The sequence below is a fragment of the Perna viridis genome, chromosome 7 (assembly GCF_037379345.1).
Source record: "Perna viridis isolate PV_CMFRI_1.1 ecotype Kerala chromosome 7, ASM3737934v1, whole genome shotgun sequence".
NCBI classification, from domain to species: Eukaryota; Metazoa; Mollusca; class Bivalvia; order Mytilida; family Mytilidae; genus Perna; species Perna viridis.
The window spans coordinates 18,159,962-18,180,156 of NC_142451.1; the positions used below are offsets into that span (position 1 = coordinate 18,159,962).

The 20,195-nt window shown below is 34.0% G+C and overlaps 1 protein-coding gene across 6 annotated transcripts; it reads right to left on the minus strand.

Annotated features, from left to right (window-relative positions):
- Positions 1-34: 34 nt before the first annotated feature.
- On the minus strand, positions 35-19,882 carry LOC148611629 (uncharacterized). 6 transcript variants are annotated; one of them, XM_088592356.1, is made up of 6 exons: positions 19,800-19,865; positions 17,852-17,993; positions 17,300-17,383; positions 15,111-15,189; positions 13,443-13,499; positions 35-7,476 (listed from the first exon to the last, which is right to left on the minus strand). In XM_088592356.1, the coding sequence occupies exon 6, from the start codon at positions 7,463-7,465 to the stop codon at positions 2,228-2,230; it is 5,238 nt and encodes a 1,745-aa protein (XP_088448482.1). In that variant the 5' UTR covers positions 7,466-7,476; positions 13,443-13,499; positions 15,111-15,189; positions 17,300-17,383; positions 17,852-17,993; positions 19,800-19,865; the 3' UTR covers positions 35-2,227. The 6 variants fall into 6 exon arrangements, with proteins under 6 accessions (XP_088448482.1, XP_088448481.1, XP_088448480.1 ...); XM_088592355.1 differs by lacking the exon at positions 17,852-17,993 and having other exon boundaries at positions 17,317-17,383; positions 19,800-19,882; XM_088592354.1 differs by lacking the exon at positions 17,852-17,993 and having other exon boundaries at positions 19,800-19,882.
- Positions 19,883-20,195: the final 313 nt, after the last annotated feature.

Consider the following 20,195-nt stretch of genomic DNA (forward strand, 5'->3'; position numbering starts at 1 on the left):
TTCAGTTTTGGTAATTAATACTAACCACTAGGTATCAGAAACAAACCATTTATTGAATATATGTCAATTGTTTTTACATTCCACAACAATACATAGTACATAACAAACACATTTAATCAGTTGTTTGAACCACTATGTCAAAGTTATCATTGAAAATAGATGACGTTTTTGTAATTCAGTGGCAGATTCAAGGGGTTGGCACCCCTCCTTTATGTCGGAAAATTTGTCATTTTCATGTTTAAAATGACAGAATATGCTAAATAGTCCTACCACCCCCTTTTTCGGAGGAAACCCGGCTGTTACCCCTACTTTTCAAAGTGTCTGGACCCGACCCTGGTATTCGAACTGTTCCTCCCAAAATACTTAACAAATGTTAAAATTTTGTTGGTAAATTTACTTCGTGAGTTAATAGAACCAACTTTAAAAAAGTCGAAAAAAATTCGGGGATTTTTTATAACAACGAAATTTGGTAAATTTTCAAAGAAAATCTTTCTAAATTCATGCTTCCTATGAACAAATTCCAGTTATAAAATTAGAAGAAATGATTAATTTTATACATTACTGTGAAAATATGTACCAACTTTCGTGGTTTTCGTGTTAAGGGCAATTTAATCACCACTTACATCCAGTTCATGATAAGTATTGAAGAATTATCTAAACCATGAATTAAAGAACTCCTCAGCTAGTTTTTTCCTAAACCACAAAAATTGCTACCTATACGAATAAGAGTACGTCTTTCCTGAGTTTTAATATGTGAAGTCACCTTAAACCAGGATTCGAACGGTAAACAACAGAATTTAATCCAAAGATAACGACTATGTATATATCAAACGAAGGACGCATGCAAAATTGTATTACAATTCTGAAAATTACCATCTTAATACAGAGAAAAGCTGAGCTTGAACAAATGATTATTTTTATGAGAAACGAAAAACATATGTTCAAAAATTTTATTCATCATTTTCTTTTTTTTAATTAAGAATATGATGGTTATAATATGCAATAAGAAACTAGAGGCTCAAGAGAGCCTGAATCGCTCACCTGGTTAATTATTTGCTTATTTGAAAAACTTGAGGAATGAGACAGGCTAAGTTAAAATCAACTAAATTGTCAAATGCAAGAAATGCTTTTCATAGCATTTTCATGACCTGAACCAGAATTTTGCTTAAGGCAACAATTTTTGATTTTTTTTTAAACAACCTGTCTTATGACCCCTAAGTTCCATTTTTAGTATAGGCAGCCACATCTATTCACGGATTAAAAATCACAACAGTCGTTTTGAATACAATACATTAAAGAACTATTATGCTTATTTTCATTCAATGATCTTAAATGGTGTTAGATTTTCCAAGTGGTACAGTTAAAAAAAAAAAAAAAAAACTGTTGCAACTCCTTCATTAGTCAATGAATAGTTTTGAAAATTTTAGCATAGGTACGTCTCATGATGCTGAAGAATATCACTCCATGCCACAAATTTGATACAGGCAATGGTTTTTGAATTATTTGCAAAAAACTGCCATCTGACCCCTATGTTCTATTTTTAGTAACGGCGGCCATGTTTTTTCATGGATCAAAAATCCCAAGGGTCCTTTTGTGCAGAACACTCTAAAGAAACATTGGAACATTCAGCCAAGTTTAAAACCTGTCAGTCCAGTAGTTTCAGAGAAGACTTTTTAAATTTTCTCCACGACGACGACGGATGCCAAGTGATGGCATAAGCTCACTTGGCCTTCGGCCAGGTCAGCTAAAAAGTGCGTTCGAACTGGAAATAGCAAAACAAAACAGCAAAATACTTCATTTTTAAAATAAATTAAAATATCATTCAATTACGAAAAAATCCGTTATCCTGGGACATTAACATCCATACTTAAATAACTACAATTAAAAATTCACTTTTAGAGTTTTACAACGAACTAAAACATGTTAAAACTAAGTGTGACGATGTACGCACCCGCTTCGAAATAATGAAATTTAAGACATACCATGGATTTGGGTTTTGGTTTTTCTTACTAAAATTAAAGTACTTCAAACCATTAGGTTTGGTAACAACAATTTTAAAAATAAATGTGGATGTGGACGAATATTCCCATACCACATTGTACAATAACAAGAGATCTTATTTAATTCCATATCGATTCATTCAACTTAATGAACGTTTTCAATTACTAACTAAAAATTTTTTCTACTTGAAATAACTGAATAAAATTTTCTATCAAAACTTTTATAATTATATAGCAAATAACAAATAGACATTTTCATCATCATTGTCCATGTTTGCAACAGTTAAATTCACGGATTTCACATCATCGGGAAGATTTACCACTGCATTGAAAACTCCTGCGCTTTGGTCTGGAAGATTGATCATCGCCTGATAAGGTGTTACTAACTTTTTTGGAACATCAATCACTCTGTGTACTGGAGTATTATATTTTTTCTCATCAAATCGAGCATTTCCAGATTTGTCTTTTGTGTCATGGTGGGCTTGGTTGTTAGTATCTGACCCGTTTTCGTTAGATGTCCTCCTTTTCTTTTTCTTTCCCGTTTCCCTGGAACCTTCGTCAGGACTTGATGTCGACATTTTAAATGTTTTATCAACATTGTTACTGATTATGTTATCAATATCAATGTTTTCAGGAATTTCTTCAATTACTTGAATAACTTGTCCAAGGTCTGCAAATGGATCGCCTTCCACGAAGGTCGCTTCATCTTTACCCTCAAAGATGTTCGCTTCAACCACAACCTCTTTCTCAACAAGAGAAGCATTGATATCGTCTATCAATTTAGACTCGGCTAATTTCTCTACTTCCTCCTGGCTTGGGGTAATAGACACATCTAAAACACTGTTTTTAATTCTGTGTTCAGCTGTGTATAGTTTTTTCGTGTTTTCTTTACTATTACTAGTATTCGGTTCAGCGACTACATTTGATTCTATTCTTACATTTCCTGAAGTCGTTCCGGAGCCTTTTCCAACACGACTAGTGTTTGGCTTATTCGACGAATCCTTCTGTGTTTCTTCGCTTCCTGTAAGGTTTCTATTGATACTTCCAAAGTGGTGCAGTAAAAGAGCATCAGATTCAGTTACGCCCTGACTGGAATTTCCATCTTTATACACTTCAGCATCTTTTTGGATTTCACTATCACTCTCATTTAAATCTTTTCCGTCAGACCTCTTCGGGGATGGTATGCTAAGAACCACATTTTGCTTTGTAACTTTTGTACTCTTGCTACCCATTGCTGGTACGTCTTTCCTTAGTAGAAGTGGTTTATTTGGTGACTGATAAGCCATGAACCGCTTCACAGGAGATAGGTATTTGCGGGCAGTAGCAATTCTACTTTCTTCTTCCTCCGAATCTAAACCGCTAGATGATTTGGTTCCATGATCAAGTTTCAGCCGCTTAGTCACGCTATTCTTTTCTTCCTCATGGTTAATTGAAATAGTCACTACTTTAGGGCTGGACGGTGTAGCCATTTTGGGAGTAGATGGAGCCGACCTGCATTTGTCCTTGGCGGGCGACTTTTCGACATTGTCTTCTGCCTCACTAACAGACGCTACGGATATTACTTTTCGTGGTGACGAGGTACTGCTTTTCGAAATCCTTGGTGACCTCGAAATTTCAGTAAAACATGTATTATCTGTCAGCCTACGATGATATTTCTTTCGATGAATAGTTGCACTCCCTTTGCTCGAGCACACAACTTCACACAGGTTACACTTGAATTGTAGTGGTCCATGCACTCTCATTAAATGTTCTTTCAAAGCAAATTCGGATGGTTTTATAACACCACACTCTTCACATATTAGGACAGTTCCTTCATTAGTATCTAAACTGTCATTGGAATCACTTCGTTCAATTTTAATGTTTAAATTTTGAACAGGTTGGGAAGTTAGAGTAGTGGATGTTAAGAAATTCTGACTTGAGCATGGCTCTTCTAATAACGCCTTCATTGGAGACTCTTCAAGCTGCTGCTGAATGAAAGCAATTGCTTCATCGGTCTTCAGAGATTTTGCCTTATCTTCGTCCATGGACTTGGATTGGATGCTTTTATTAGATCCCGCGCCTTTTTTCTTTTTTCGACCATGTGCCATATGTTTATGACTCCTACAACGTGTTTTCTGAATTCCGCATATTTCACAAGTATGTTTCGCTGTTTTGTGTTCTAGAAGGCTCTTAGCATTTGTAAATCGTTTTAAACATAAATTGCATTCCAATTTATGAAAAACTTGTGATAAAGAAACATCTTTCTTGTGGCAGATCTTCATATGGGCTACATACGTATGCTTACTTGACAATAGTTTAAAACAAAGCCTGCACCTTATCTTTTCTCCATGGTGTAATTCGATATGTCTTTTTAAATCGCTCTTGAAAACAAATCTCTTATTACATTGTTTGCAAGTGTCTCTTTTCTCTTCTAAATGTTCCATTCGTACGTGCTTTAAAATGTGTTTTTCTTTTAATCCAGTGTATATTTTACCACATTTAATGCATACATATTTGTTATCCAACTTCATTATAAATTCGCTTGGGTTGTTACTTATAAAAGACTTCATACCAAGGAATTGCTTCCTTTTGCTATCTTCCTCAGTTGTTTCATGTGAAAATAGATAATCGTGATCATTAGCTTCAAGTGGTTTATACATGTGCTCGCTGCTCATGTGTTCTCGTAAATCTACCCGATTGGAAAAAATTTTGTTGCATACACTACATTTTGCATCTTTGTTGTGTTCTCTTTGTGAATGACTCAACAACCAAAATGAAGTTTTAAATATTTTCCCACACTCATGACAAACTGAGGCACCAGTAAAGGTCTTATCACGACTGTGCTCGCACATGAAACTTCCAAATTTAAAATGCATCTTACAAACAGGACATTCAACGTGTTTTCGTTGAGGGTTGGTAACAATGCGTTTGGCTACTCGGATTTTACGTCTCAAACCAGCAAACTTATCATACTGTAGTCCACGCTTCTTACGCCTTCCGAGGATTTTGCTCTTAGAATGTAATCTCTGTGGTTGAGAATACTTGAGATGTGTCTGAGGGCCGTTTGGATCCTTAGGACATTGGTGCTGAAAGTAAGATTGACTGGTAATGAAGTCTTCTTTACAGTTCCTACAAACAAATAAGCCTTTTCCTTTATGAAATCGCCTGTGTAAATGTTTCAATTGAGATGACATGAATCTCTTTGGACAATAATTGCAGATGTAAAACATATTTTCATAATTTTTTTCGTGGAAATCCGCATGTTCATTCTGGGCAAAGAACTTCTGATGGAGGGTCTTGAAAGTTGAACCTTCACCGCATATAAGACATATAAAAGGAAAAAGGCCAGGATGATCTGTCAAGTGAAGAAAAAACTCGGTGTAATCATTCCATCTTTTTCCACATATTGTGCATAGAAACATTGCAACATCACTGGCATCAGTTGCTATATAATTTTCTTCGTCAATCCCTAATACCGCTAAAAGATCGTTGATACCAAACAACTTTCCTATATATGTTTTCGATAGATCCTTGATATTAACATCTTTCGTTATGGCAGATGGTTTACCTTTGAATGGGGAAGCTTGATTTTTATCTTGATTTTTGACCACTTTTCGTGTTATGTTTTCCATAAATTCTGTGTCATCCATTTTCACATACTTAACATCCATCTTTTCATTCAGCATCTGAATGCCTTCATAACCATCCGTTTGAAAAATACTCTGAAACTTTTTGAAAACACAGTCCTTGTAATGTGTCTGAAATTGCTCCTCATTCAGCTGGTCGGTATAACAAATATCACATACGTAACTGAGTTGGGAGTATCCTAAATGCTCTAAAACATCATGGAGAAGTACTAGTCTCTTTTTCCCAAACCTCTCATTGCATTCATTACAGGCATAAATGAATGTCTTTTCATTCTGTTTACATGTATTGATATGTTCCAGCTTGATGCGGTCAATGTCATCATCTAGAGCAGTTAGACCCAACCCACACTTGAAGCAGATGTAGGATTTACATTTATGGTGCGATTGAATGTGCAGCTGTAAATGTCTATAATATCCAAAGTCTGCAAAACAACATGAACACTGTAAGTAGTTGTAGCTTTTGCTACTGACAATACCAGAACCTTTCGCTCCAACAGTTAAGAGAGTAGTACTTGAGTTCAACTTCCTGTCGATTTTAGGACTATCTTTATTCTCATTGGTTTCATTTATTTGTTGCTGAGGTGATGGGGATGTAATAGTGCTGGTCACCCTTCTACTGTCTTGAATTAAATCCTTCAACCCAATTTCATTTGTAAAAATTGAAACATGAGATCTCATGCCTTCAATATTCATCTGCAAGGAATCTTTTCCTAACTCATAACTATTTTCTACTTTGACAGTTGATTTAGTACTACCTTTGTCATTATTCAACCTTAAGCTTTCCTCCTTCATAACTGTTTGGTTCTCAGCCAGACTCATTCCTCTACCTGACTTGTTTTTAACTAAGTTTTTGTCTATAGCTGGTTGACTTTCAGGTAAGTTCTGTCCTTCAGCTAATTGATTCTTAGTCACAATCTTCTCTACTGCTATAAGCACTTGTTGACTTTTAGGTACATGTAATTTCTTCATGCTAAATTCTTTTTCATCAAAACACTTCATCTCTTTCCCAACATTCCCTTTTTCAGTTAATCTGTCTTTCTCTGCACTGTTCTTTTTCGCAAAGGGTTCTTCTATGGTCATCAATTTTTCTTGTGAAAGCTTCTTCATATTTTCTTGGTTTCCATTGTTCTTGTCTGCAATGACATTCTTATTTTTTCTTGGTGTACTTTTCAATTTTCTTTTTCCACCCCCTTTCTTCGTTGGACTTGTGGTAAAGTTAATTCCTTCTAATGCATCACTGGAATCTCTATCTGAAGCTTTTCTATCGGTATCAGAAGATTTTTCTTGCAATTCCTGATCATTACCAATGATGTCTTTAACCTCTTGTGCAGATATTAGGTCTGATTCTTTCTTTCCAATACTTCTTAGTTTTCCACTCTTTTCAGCATTACAGGCATTAAGTTGGTCATCTCTACTGTTTTTTCTTCCTAACATATGTTCAAACCTTCCTGATTTCCCTGCAAAATTCAGTAGCTTAGATGTTGGAGTAATCTTTCTTCTACTTCGACCTGAGGTTTCTAATATGTCTTGCACAGGAGTAGTAGGAGTTTTCGTCACATCTTCAATAGATTGTTCTGATACTGATGCATTTTCTCCAACACCTTGAAGGGTTTGAATATCAGTCTCATTTCTACTACTTCTTCCTCTATTTCGTTTATTTTCATTTTTGGCAATATTGACTGGTGTCAGTTTTGATGTGTTACTACAGTCACTTGATCCACTATTATCTTCCTCAGATTTTGACTTTTTGAAACTTCTTGCCCCGTCATCTAAGTCATTCTGTGGTCCTCTCTTCCTGTTGGCTATATTGGAATATTTGTTTTTCTTTTTGCCTTTCATTGTTGATACTTCTAGAAAAAGAAAATAAATCCTGTGCATTCCTTATATTTATCACAATTCCAAAATACAAATAAAAAGCTTCAAAAAGCACAGCTTGAAACTACCACAAAGGTCAAACTCTGAACAGCAGGGGGAAGTATGGATATACGATTTAAGCTTGATATAGCTCTGAAATTTTATTGTAATTATATAATTGATTATGAAAGTATGTGGAATACCAGACAAACTTATCGAGATGGTCAAGATAATGTACAAAGGCAATAGGTGTACAGCTATTGATGGCATAGGTGTGTATGAATGATTCAACATTAAATCAGGTGTAAAGCAAGGGTGCAACATATCCGGCTTTCTGTTCCTTTTCATCATTGACTGGATTATGAGACAAACCACTACAGATAACAACCCTGGAGTAAATTGGAAAATGACAACAAAACTTGACGATCTAGATTTTGCAGATGATAATGCCCTTCTCTCAAGCACAAAATACTAGAAGCAGAGAAAATTGGACAATTTAAACAAATACACAACATCAACAGGACTGAGAATAAATGCTGCAAAAACAAAAGCAATACACCTTAATATAAAGAATAACCAACCCATAACAATAATGAGAAGGGATATACAAAATGTTGACAGCTTTATCTACCTTGGTGCAACAGTTATTAATACAAGAGGTACAAATGAAGATTTACAGACTAGGACATTCTTGAACAACAATTTTTAAGCTAAACGAAATATGAAGTAATAGCAAAATCGACTGAAGGACAAAGACAAAGCTCCTCAAATCCAACATTATATATGTACTTTTATATGGATGCAAGACATGGATAATGACAAAGGGGGTTGAGAAACTACTTTACACATTCCAAAATAAGTGTTTAAGAAAAATATTAAAGATTTTACTGGCCTGAAAAGATCTCAAACAAAAACTTCAGAGAAATAGTCGAACCTATTAGCCATCAAATTAAAATCTGCAGATGGAAATGGATAGGCCAAGTTTAAAGGATGAATACCAATATGCACCCACAGACTGCCTTAACATGAATACTGGAAGAAAAATGTAAGAGGAAGACCAAAAGAGACCTAGCAGCAAACAGTGGAAAGAGAGAGGAACAGCATGGGATTAATGACATTGGACACAGGCAATACAATGAGCCCAGGACAGAGATCTGTGGAGAGGACTTGTCAGCAGCCCTTATCTCCTCAAGGGGAAAATGAATTAAGTCAAGTAATTCAAGCAATTTTTTGACACAGAAACACAATTTGATCAAAATCAGGGTGGCCTAATTTTGGCCCATTGTTCCTAAATAAGCACAACCCCCAAAATCAATCACAGTCTTTTGGGGGTATAGCAACTTTGGTACAATTTCAAAGAGATCCATTCACTTTCACTCAAGTTATTACCTGTACATCAGAAAAATACATGTCTCTGGCTCCTTTTTGGCCTCTCATTCCTTATCAGTTCTAGTCACAACAATTTAAATCCATACCAGCGTTACTTTTGTGGTTTGGCACCTTATACTACAATTTCAAAGAGATCCATATATTGGTTCTTATAATTAAGTTGTTGTCTTGTTATTAGGCTGTGAATTATAAACTGTTTGGGGAAAAAAAAAATCAATCCCAACCTTTCTTAGGTGGTATGGCACCCTATGATACAATTTTAAAGAAATTTATTCAAATCCATGTACAATGTATGCATAATATAGTCAAGTTATTGTCCAGAGATCATGAAAAAGGTTGTTTCTGGCCTCTTTTTGCCCCTTATTTATTAACAGTTTGAGTCACAACCCCAAAAATCAATCCCAATTTTTATATTGTGGTATGACACCTTGTGGTACAATTTCAAAAAGAGTCATTTACTGGTACTGACATCATGAAAATGCTTGTTTCTGGCCCCTCTTTGGTCCCTAATTTCTAAACAGTTGAAGTCACAACCCCAAGCTTCCTTTGTGGTATAACACCTTGTACTATACTTTCATTAAGAACTATGAACTTATACTCAAGTTATTGTTAAGTGTCTTTGAATGAAGACGACAGCACTGATGTCATAATACGACTTCAATTTTTTTGTGGTTGTATAAAATCTACACTCTGAAGAGCCTGAATAGCTCACTTGGATTTTTTTTTAAACCTGCAGCATATTACTTGATCACAAGCAGAACAATCAAAATAAGACCAATTTCATCCATTAATAGTTTCTTTCTACATGTATCAGTTTTTGGTTTTCAAGATAAAGGCTAATAAACAGCCACACCATGAGTGCATGATACACCTGTCCACATTTGGAGGTGAATTAAATAACTACCATAACTCGATCATGAAAAACAAATGAAATTCTATCATTAATCAAAATGTTTACAGACCTGGGGATTAATATAACTTACACCTCTGTAACATTTAAGCAATTTAAATAAGATGTTTTCATGATATGATGTGACATGCAGATAAAACACCCTTATTTAGTGTGTTTAATTCAATAACTCAGGAACAAAAAAAATCAAATTTTCACCAAAAAGGAACAGTATACAGATTTGGAGGGCAATATAATGTACTACTGTTTAGTTTAAATTTTGAAACAATTCAGATAAGGCATTTTTAAGATACAGCATGATACATTTAAAAAAAACAGTCTCAATTTTTAAGAGAAGTTCAATAAATTTAGAATGAACTAGCGGCTAAAAGAGCCTGGATTGCTCACCTGGCTTAAAGAGCCACTTTCTATTTTGTGTAAAAGCAGTCATGCTTTTTTTCCTTAAATAAAAAACCTACAACTCATACTAACGGAAGAATCAATCAACTTTCACTTAATTATGTGCAGTAGTTTAAGAGGAGAAGATCTTTTAAAGTAATATCATAAAAAACGTCCATACCAGGCAACAACTCCAACATGGCTCAACAGATTTACATGAAAATTTGACCACAAATAGATCTCATCATATTAAAAAACTTTCACACCATCAGAATTTGGCTAAACCTTATGATTTTGGAAATATATGCAGAAAAACTGCTCTCTGACCCCTATGTTCTATTTTTAGTAATGGTGGCCCATCTTTTTGACAGATTAAAAATCGCCACATCAGTTCTAGGCAGAATAACCTAATTAACATTCATACCAAGTTTGGTTCTAATTGGTCCAGTAGTGTCAGATGAGAAGAGTTACATGTATAAAAAGAGGCTCCCAGGAGCCTGAATTGCACACCTGGTTGAAATTTGTCTTTCAAGGGCAGTGAATTTAAGAAGAATTTCTATCATAGTTTTCAAGATATTAGCTGAAAACTAAAAAAAAACTGTCAATTTTTCCCTTTTCAAGGCCAATAACTCTTACAAGGAATCATCCGATAACTTTTATCCCTGAAGACTTTTATAGTTCTAATATGGATCATTTCAGCTACTGAAAGAAATTGGCTAAACCTAACAGTTTTGGAGATATACGCAGAAAAACTACTGTCTGACCCCTATGTTCTATTTTTAGTAACAGCAGCCATGTTTTTCGACAGATCATAAATCTATGCAGGATACTCTAAGGAACATTCATACCAAGTTTGGTTCTAATTGGTCGAGTAGTGTCAGAGGAAAAGATTTTTGAAAGAAATAACATAAAAAATAGCAAAAAATGTTGAGGAAGGGCAATAACTCCAACATGGCTTAATGGATTAAAATAAAAAATTGACCTAAAATAAGTCTCATCATGCTGAACACTATTACCCAGTCAGATTGAGCTAAACCTAACAGTTTTGGAGATATATGCGAAAAACTAGTGTATGACCCCTATGTTCTATTTTAATTAATGGCAGTCATGTTTTTCTACAGATTAAAAATCCCCACACTAGTTCTATGCAGGATACCCCAAGAAACATTCATACCAAGATTGGTTCAAATTGGTCAAGTAGTGTCAGAGGAGAAGAGTTTTGAAAAATTGTTAATGACGATGACAACAACGGATGCCAAGTGATGGCAATAGCTCACATGGCATTCAGCCAGGTGAGCTAAAAACTGTTAACGATGACAACATGGACAAATGATGGCAAGAGCTCACACAGCCCTTTGGGCGAGGTGAGGTAAAAATCAGTTACTCGTTGGTTTTTCTAACAAGAGGCTCCCACAAGCCTGAATAGCTAACCTAGTTAAATTTTTGCCTTTTAAGGGCAATAACTCTAACAAGGAGTTGTCAGACAATTTTGACTCCATTTGATTCATTGGACACATTTATAAGCCTTATAATAAGGATCATTTCAGCAATTGAAAGCTATTGGTTAAACCTAACAGATTTAGGGATGTATGCAAAAATCTGCTGTCGGACCCCATTGTTCTATTTTTAGAAACAGCAGCCATGTTTTTTCAGCGATCAAAAATCGGCCATTTCATTAAGGATACACTATAAAACAAAAATGCCAACTTTCATTGAATTTTGCAGAATAGTTTCTGAGGAGCAGATTTTTTTAAAGTAATAACATCAAAAACAGCAAAAAACGTCCAAAAAGGGCAATAAATCCAACAAATTCCACCAAAATTTGACAACAGATAGATATCTTCATGCTGAATAATTTTACCCAGTCAGATTTTGGTTAAACCTAACAGTTTTGGAGGTATATGCAAAAATCTGCTGTCTGACCCCTATATTCTGTTTTTAGTAATAGCGGCCATGCTTTATTACAGATCAAAAATTTTGTTAAGGATACCCTTTAAAACAAAAATACCAACTTTCATTAAATTCTGTAAAGTAGTTTCTGAGGAGAAGATTTTTAAAAAATAATAACATTAAAAACACTAAAAAACATCCAAAAAGGGCAATAACTCCAATATGGGTCAACAGATTTTCGCCAAATTTTGACCACAGATAGATCTCATCATGCTGAACACTTTTAACACCACGTCAGAATTCGGCTAAACCTAATGGTTTAGAAGATATATGCAAAAAACTACTGTCTGACCCCTATGTTCTATTTTTAGAAAGGTGGCCATGTTTTTCGACAGATCAAAAATTCCCACATCAGTTCTATGCATGACAAAGTAAGTTTGGTTCCAATTGGTCAAGTAGTGTCAGAGGAGAAGAGTTTTGAAAAAAATTACATTAAAAATAGCAAAAAACATTGAAAAAGGGCAATAACTCCAACATGGGTTAATAGATTAAAATGAAAATTTGACCGCAGATAGATCTCATCATGCTGAACACTTCACTGCCAGAATTATTTGGTTTGTGTCAGAATTTAGCTAAACCTAACGGTTTTGGAGATATATGCGAAAAAATACTGTCTGACACCCTACGTTCTATTTTTAATAACAGCAGCCGTGTTTTTTGACGGATCAAAAATTCCCAATAAAGTTCTATGCAGGATACCCCAAGGAACATTCATACCAAGTTTGGTTCAAATTGGTCAAGTAGTTTCAGAGAAGAAGAGTTTTGAAAAATTGCTAACGATGATGAAGACAGACGACGACGGACGCCAAGTGAAGGCAATAGCTCACCTGGCCTTTGGCTAGGTGAGCTAAAAATCAAATCTGACCTCTATTTTGTCACATGAAACAACATATCAAAATTTGAAAACAATTTGACATACTAGTAAAACTTTTCAAGTTATAACACTTAGTCCTTATTTTTGCAACAAAAATGGCCACAAACATAAACAATATTGTAAAAATAGAACTTATCTTTTTCACATGAAATATCATTCCTAAACTTGAAAAGAATCTGTCAAATACTTCGAGTTATTGCAGAAAAATTTTGCAGCCACCTGATGTAAATCCCCAAACTAATAACATACTTCTTCAGAAATCTAGTTAAAAATCATGTAAGAAATTAAAAGACTGGATTTTAACCCATCTTTGATAAATCACCATAGACCTAATTTTCTCCATTAGGTATGCAGACAATTAACTATTACAATTTAGCACTGGAGGTTTTTGATCCTTGTGAAAATATAAAAATGTAGTAGCATGAACAGAATTTCAAAGATTATTACTTGAAATAACATACCTCATCAAGAAAAAGAAGGCGTCTTCGAAAAACAACCTCTAATTCATTTGAATCTTCCTGTAATAAAAATACAAATGATACTTCAATAATAAAATACAGGCACGTAGCTGAGGCCAAATTGAAGTGTAGGCAAAATTACGGCAGGGGGTCTGGGCCGCTTAATGGTCCAACATGATATGAAAAATCTTACCTGTTTCCCTTGATTCTGTTGGTGCAAATAGTAAAATTAAATTACATTATCAAAATGATGAGTTTTTTCATACCATGTATCACCTACTGCCTAATTCTTACAAGGACAGACACTTAAGCAGTGTTGTGACAAAAATCCAATCCTCTTTGGTAAACAAGGGTTCAAATAAGTATTTGGCTGAGGTACATGAACCTCAATTTCTGACCAAAGACCTTTGAAATCACTGTTACCTTGGACCTGGACTTTCAGTCCTTTTAATTGAAATTTTATTGTGAACTTCGGATCTTCCTATATTGGACTATAGATATGAAACAAATAAGAAAATTCAGAACTTTTCACTCCTGAAAGTAAATTTGAACCCCTGGGCAAATGGCTGACGAGCAAGATTCAATTGGATTGCAGTGGGAATCTGCATAGTTCCCAACCAATCCAAGATGAAAAAAGGGTGATGATAGATTATTCAATATTTTTTCAACAAGAGGGAGTTTCTCATGCTGATCCTGTGGAGCAACTTTGCCGTGAGACGAGATGAGCACGAGAAACTCATGCGAGTTGAAAAAATATTTAAAAACCTGTTTATCGCTGTTTTGCTGAATTGTTTGCTTTCTTTTATTTTCAGTTTTCTTGACCTTAGTATGTAAGTTTTATAAGCGCTGCAAAATTTCCTTTCTGGACTATTTTTAAGCGACATGCTACGTGACGTCATGTAAGTTGTGCAGCTGTGATACACACTTTGTTTTAAAATCGGTTAACTATGACAATCACGTTTAAAATTTAATAAATAATTTTGGGATTTATTAATTCTAATCGGGTAAGTAACTGTATTTAATCATTTTCCATTGTAGACTAGCAAATATTGCCACAAATTAGCCATTATTTCATACACAGTAAACAACCAGATGGTTATTTGGGTCGTGAAAAATTCCTACACTGTTGCTTGTATGTCACACGAGGACATACAAACTAGTGATAATTTTCATTCTCACTCGATTGGCATGAGATTGAAAATTATCATATAGAAAGATCAAAGGGATTTTAAACAAAATAGCGATAAATATCTCTTTTCCAATAAAAAAAGAGGGTCATAACACATGACAACCCTTGTCAAATAATATTTCATAAGATATAACAACAAAAACAGAAGTTAGGGCTATCAAATTGCTACATCAAATTTATAGAAATAAACTGGAATATCAAACATTGTCAAACAAAGCGTAAATTAGGTTTATGTACGGTGACAACTATCAAAACCCAGGACCACCAGATACAAGGCAGATTTGTTCGACAAGTATGTACCTGGTTAACTGTGTAAATGACCATGAAAACGCAGGGACTAATATATTTTTTCTTCATTTCATCTTCATTTTCTTCATCAGGCAATATACAATTTTTGCCCATTCCATCTACATGTACATGTATATGCATCATGCATTATCAGTGTTAGATGATAGGATGATACCACTCATACAGGTACTTACATGCAATTTTGTAAAATGTTTTTTCAGAAGTTTGAAAGAAAAATCCTAACTTTTACAAGCTTTTATTTCCAATCAGCACCTGAAATGAAAAAAAGAAGACTTTTTATGAAACAGTTTACACCTTGTGGGTTATCAAATGAGTCAAAACTAAAGATCTAGAACTTCAAAACTGAAGATCTAGTGCTTCAAAACAGTTATTTTCTAATTCCTTTTTGTACTGTATTAACTTAAGATGGATAAGTCAAAATCAATCCTGTGACCAATGATCATCAATACAAATTTGAGTATGAATCCCCCTCTCCCTTTTTCCTAATTTCATGCGAACTTTAGACAACAATGAGCTAATAGTACCCTGGAAAACCTTCTTTCAGGAACTCCCTTTCCAAGATCTCAGGATCTACCCCTGTCAGGATGGCTAGCAAATAGTTATTTACTGTTAATCAGAATCATGAAATCAAGACTGATGCTTCAAAATGTTCTAAAACAAGTTTTCTCGATTTTAATGTAACTGTCAAATATACAGTAACTCTAAAAATTGCATTTCAAAAATTGTAAAAGGTGTCTACACTTCTAATAAAAGTTTAAAAATATTAACCATAATATATATATATATATATATATATATATATGTGCGTGTGTGGTGTGTATGCATCAAGTTTTTGGTAAACACATCTCTTAACACCATCACATACACACTCTGAAACCATTTACAAAAAAGAACATCATATAATAAAAAAAAGTTTCCAATTACCCTTAATGCAAAAAATTTTCACCTAATACTATAAACTTTATTGTAAGAGTGCTAATGTGAAAGGAATTGCTTGGGTAAATATAATAATAAAAAGAAACCATGTGCTTTTGGTGTAATTTTAGCTGAACATGCATTGGCGGATCCAGAGGAGGTGCAGGGTGTTGGCACCCCCTTGTTAATTGTAAAACTTGTCATTTTCAAATTCATGTGTAAAATTGACAAAAAAAGACAAATGTCCTAGCATGCCCCCTTTTTTTTAAGAACCCTGGCTGGCACCCCTCCTATTCAGAGTGTCTGGATCTGTCCCTGAAATGTATTTAATCCAATATTGGGCTTTAGTTACTTAAAATAAGTCATCAGGACATGGCCAAAAACACATGGTTTTCATTTTTTATTATATTCAAATGGCTATCCTGAAAATTGTAATTGTTATCCAATGAAATTCAACATGTCAGAAGCCTTTTTTCATATTTCTGACTTTGACCTCGTTTTTTTTTAAATTTTGAGCAAAGAGCAGTAACTCTCTAACCCAACAGATTGGTTTACTGTCCAATGGAAGCAATGGACAGCAGTAGACTTCACATTCAAATATTCACTAATAAGAGCTATGGTAAGTACTTGGATACTTTAAAATACCCCTGTAATTTATTTTAAACCATTTAGCTACTACTGAAGTGAAAATAGTTTAAGTTTCAAAGAAAAGCGTTACTGTTATTCGTTTCCCCAATGAGACCCCTAACCAGGTTGTTGTGTATTGGTCTGTTACATCACTTTGAAAAGCTTGTTAAACAACAAGTTGCAGAGATACCATATTAATAACCAGATCAATCCATAAAAATAAATATTAAAAAAAAAAATAATAAGTTTTCAGGCCAAAATGAAAATTATGCTGGTTTCCTCTTACCCTACCTATAATGTACATGTACCTATAAAAATTGGTCCAACCCATATGCAGTGAAAACAATATACCATAGGACTGACAGACATGTCAGCTAAAAAAGGCCTTCAATCCTGTAAAATATATTGGTTTTTTTTTAGTTGCCCAAATAAAAGAAAACTTCAAAATATGAGATTTGGTCCAGTAATCTCTAAACCAATTTCGCATACACTACAAATGATTTTATTGCAATCCTCTGACAAGATTTCTTTTTGTAATTTTCAAAGCAACATTTTTCACTTCTTTGATCATGATTTTTACAGAATCATATGAACTTTGGGGAAAACAATTTTCCCTACCTACCTACCTACCTACCTACCTACCCAAAGCCTGGAGCTAGGGTCAGGTAAGGGGAAACAAGCATAATTTTAAGTATGGCCTCCTGTTAACTTTGATTTAATTGAAATTTATTAAAGTTCAGTTGGCAAAAAAGGAACGCTTTCATTAACCAAATAAAAAATATGATATATTTATACAATTACATCTACATTATATACCAACTTAATTTTTTTCTGTACCTAGTCTTCATATCAATTGGTGCATCCAATCTCATACACTATTTTGTCTTCTGTTGAAATAAGAACCCTGGAAATACATAAAGCAAAGTTAACAACTCAAAGCATTCTTCTTTTTATTGGATAATTTACAGTGCACTTTACATCAACAAAATTATCTATTGCATGTATTTATCTTACAGAGTACATGTACATAAATAATATCAGCAAAGGCAGAAATGATGTAGATCATTATTTACATGTCGTTTTGAAACTACAGTGTAGATTACTTTTGTTTGTATTTCCATTAAGGCCTATACAATAATAACTGAGTGTGTTACTGGACAAATCTTTTTTGACACTACTGGTCAGTCAATTACAACACAGCAGGTATATTTTTGTGAGATTTTTGTGTTCAAGTTCCTAGAAAATGTGCTAGGGTAGTCAGAAAAATATAGAGCAAATAGGGTGACCTTAAACAGACATTTTTTCTTCGCCTCAGACTAATAAGATAAGAAGGTGAAAAAAAAATAAGTCTGTTCACGATTACCTGACCAACCTTATTTTTGCATTCTTCAATTCATTTGGTTGACCCAAAAAAAGAAGCCAGTCAGCAGCACTAGTTATTAATAATGCATGGTGTCAACAACTGCATGAAATAACACTTAGGGATTTATGATTTGGTTGAAGTAAAAGTGAACCTGTGCCAAAAAAAAAATGAAACGAAATGAAAATGCCAACCTACATGTACAATGTACATGTACCTACCCTATTTTTTTTTAGAATGTAACCTTAAACAGATACATTTTTTTTTCTTTTTTTTTTTTTTGCCTAAACAGGTACTGCATTTATGAATGTAGTAATAACAATCTAAATGCTGATTTTTAATAAACGATTCATCACTTTTCATTAATGTGTTTCTAATATTATTACAAATACCTGATTTTTTGTGCAACTTCACATTTTAACATACGAATTTCCTAATATAATTGATTTAGAATCTAATTTCAATAATTATTTCCAATAATCTATAAATAATTATTATTTATAATTCCCAACACTATTAACTAGTCATGAACTGATTGTCTGATAAACGGCTAGTGGACCCAGCTTAGTTTATTCTCTGTAGACAAAACAAGAGCGTACCATTATATGGTGATATTAATGTGACATGTGAAGAGACAGTCAAACTCCTAGGTGTTGATATAGATTTTATGTTAAATTTTGATAGTCATATTAAAACTATTTGTACAAAAGCTGTACAACAGCTTAATATTTTAAAAAGAGTTGGTAGAAATCTTTGTAAACTAAGCAGACTTACTATTTTTCATACATTTATATTGTCAAATTTTAATTTTTGCCCTCTTTCTTGGCACTTTTGTTCAATGGCCAATAAAAAGAAAATACAAAAAAGCACATTACAGTATGTGTGTTATGATTATAACTCTTGTTATGAGGATCATTTAATAAAGGCAAAAATGGCTTCACTACATATAAGACGTGTTAGAGCCATGACACAAGAAACTTTTAAAATTTTACATGATCAAGCACCACCTGTATTATTCGATTTAATCTGTAAACAAAATCATACTTATAATTTCTGATACAGTAATTTATTACAGATCCCTCATGTAAAAACAACAAGGTATGGGAAACAATCATTTAGGTACGCTGCTCCAGTCCTCTGGAACTCTCTTTCTGATGAATTCAGACAGTGCTCAAATTTTAATCAATTTAAATCTATGATTCGAGCTGGGAAGGAAAAAACTGCTCCCGTGTTGCCTGTAAAACATGTTTTGTGTTACCATGACTAAAGCAGTGCACCTAAACCCTATTGTTCTCTGTGTGGTTCTGTTTATTTTTATAGATGTTTTGCTTGTTTATCTTGCTTAAATTTACACTACTAGTTTTATTAAACAGCTTATAGCTTGCTTTGCATTTAGTTTTCTTATTAGTGCTTGTAAATGTCTTAACTTGTATTCGTCATATTTTAATTATGTCTCGTTTTATGTATTGTCTTACATGTATGCATGCACTCAGTGTTTTATTATTCACTTTATGTCGGTTATAAAAGCTCTTTAAGAGCTTATGTCGTTTTGGTACATAACCTGCCGACTTTAAATAAAGCTTATTTGATTTCAGTACAAACAGGATTTATGGATTACCTCCCTTCCCTCCACCTGCCGCCATGTTCTTTCCCCTCCATATACGTGCCCCAACAAAACCTGTCCGTCATATAGCGTAAAACTCATAACATTCTAGGCACATATAACACAACCATATGGAAAAGCTATACAAAAAGTTTTCATTGTAAGAAAGAGGAATATAGCCTCAACTGTGTTTTGAATAAGGCCTCGTGAGTAGTAAATGTGTCAAACATTTAGCAATTTGACGCTTTAACAATGAATTTAACAGATTGTAGACATATATCAAGATATTTCTGCATCCTCTCTACATTTATTCCATACATAGTTTCATGGATTCATTGACGCATGTGTTTTCCTTACGATTAACTGCAGATTTTCTCGGAGTCGTCATCGAGCTGGGGAAAATGTTTGCCGGGGAATGATTACCTCACATCCGGTGAATTAAAAGATGTGACCTAAAACCAGAAGCAGATGAAAGGGAATTTCAACTTAAGGAGATACATGTAGCTGTCTGTTCAACTTTTGAGCAAATTGTTTTTATGGAAACACAATTTAATAAAATGTTAAAAAAAGAAAATGAAATCCAAGTTTTTATTTCATTCGAAGGGACACGACAAATTGATTCATGTACAACAGGGCTGGATCCAGGATTTCAGATTAGGGCGCGTTAATAGAGGCTAAATGCCGACGAAGCGAATTTAAGAAAGAAAAAATTGGGATAAATCAAGATTTCGTGCAAATCGTTTTCCGGTTATA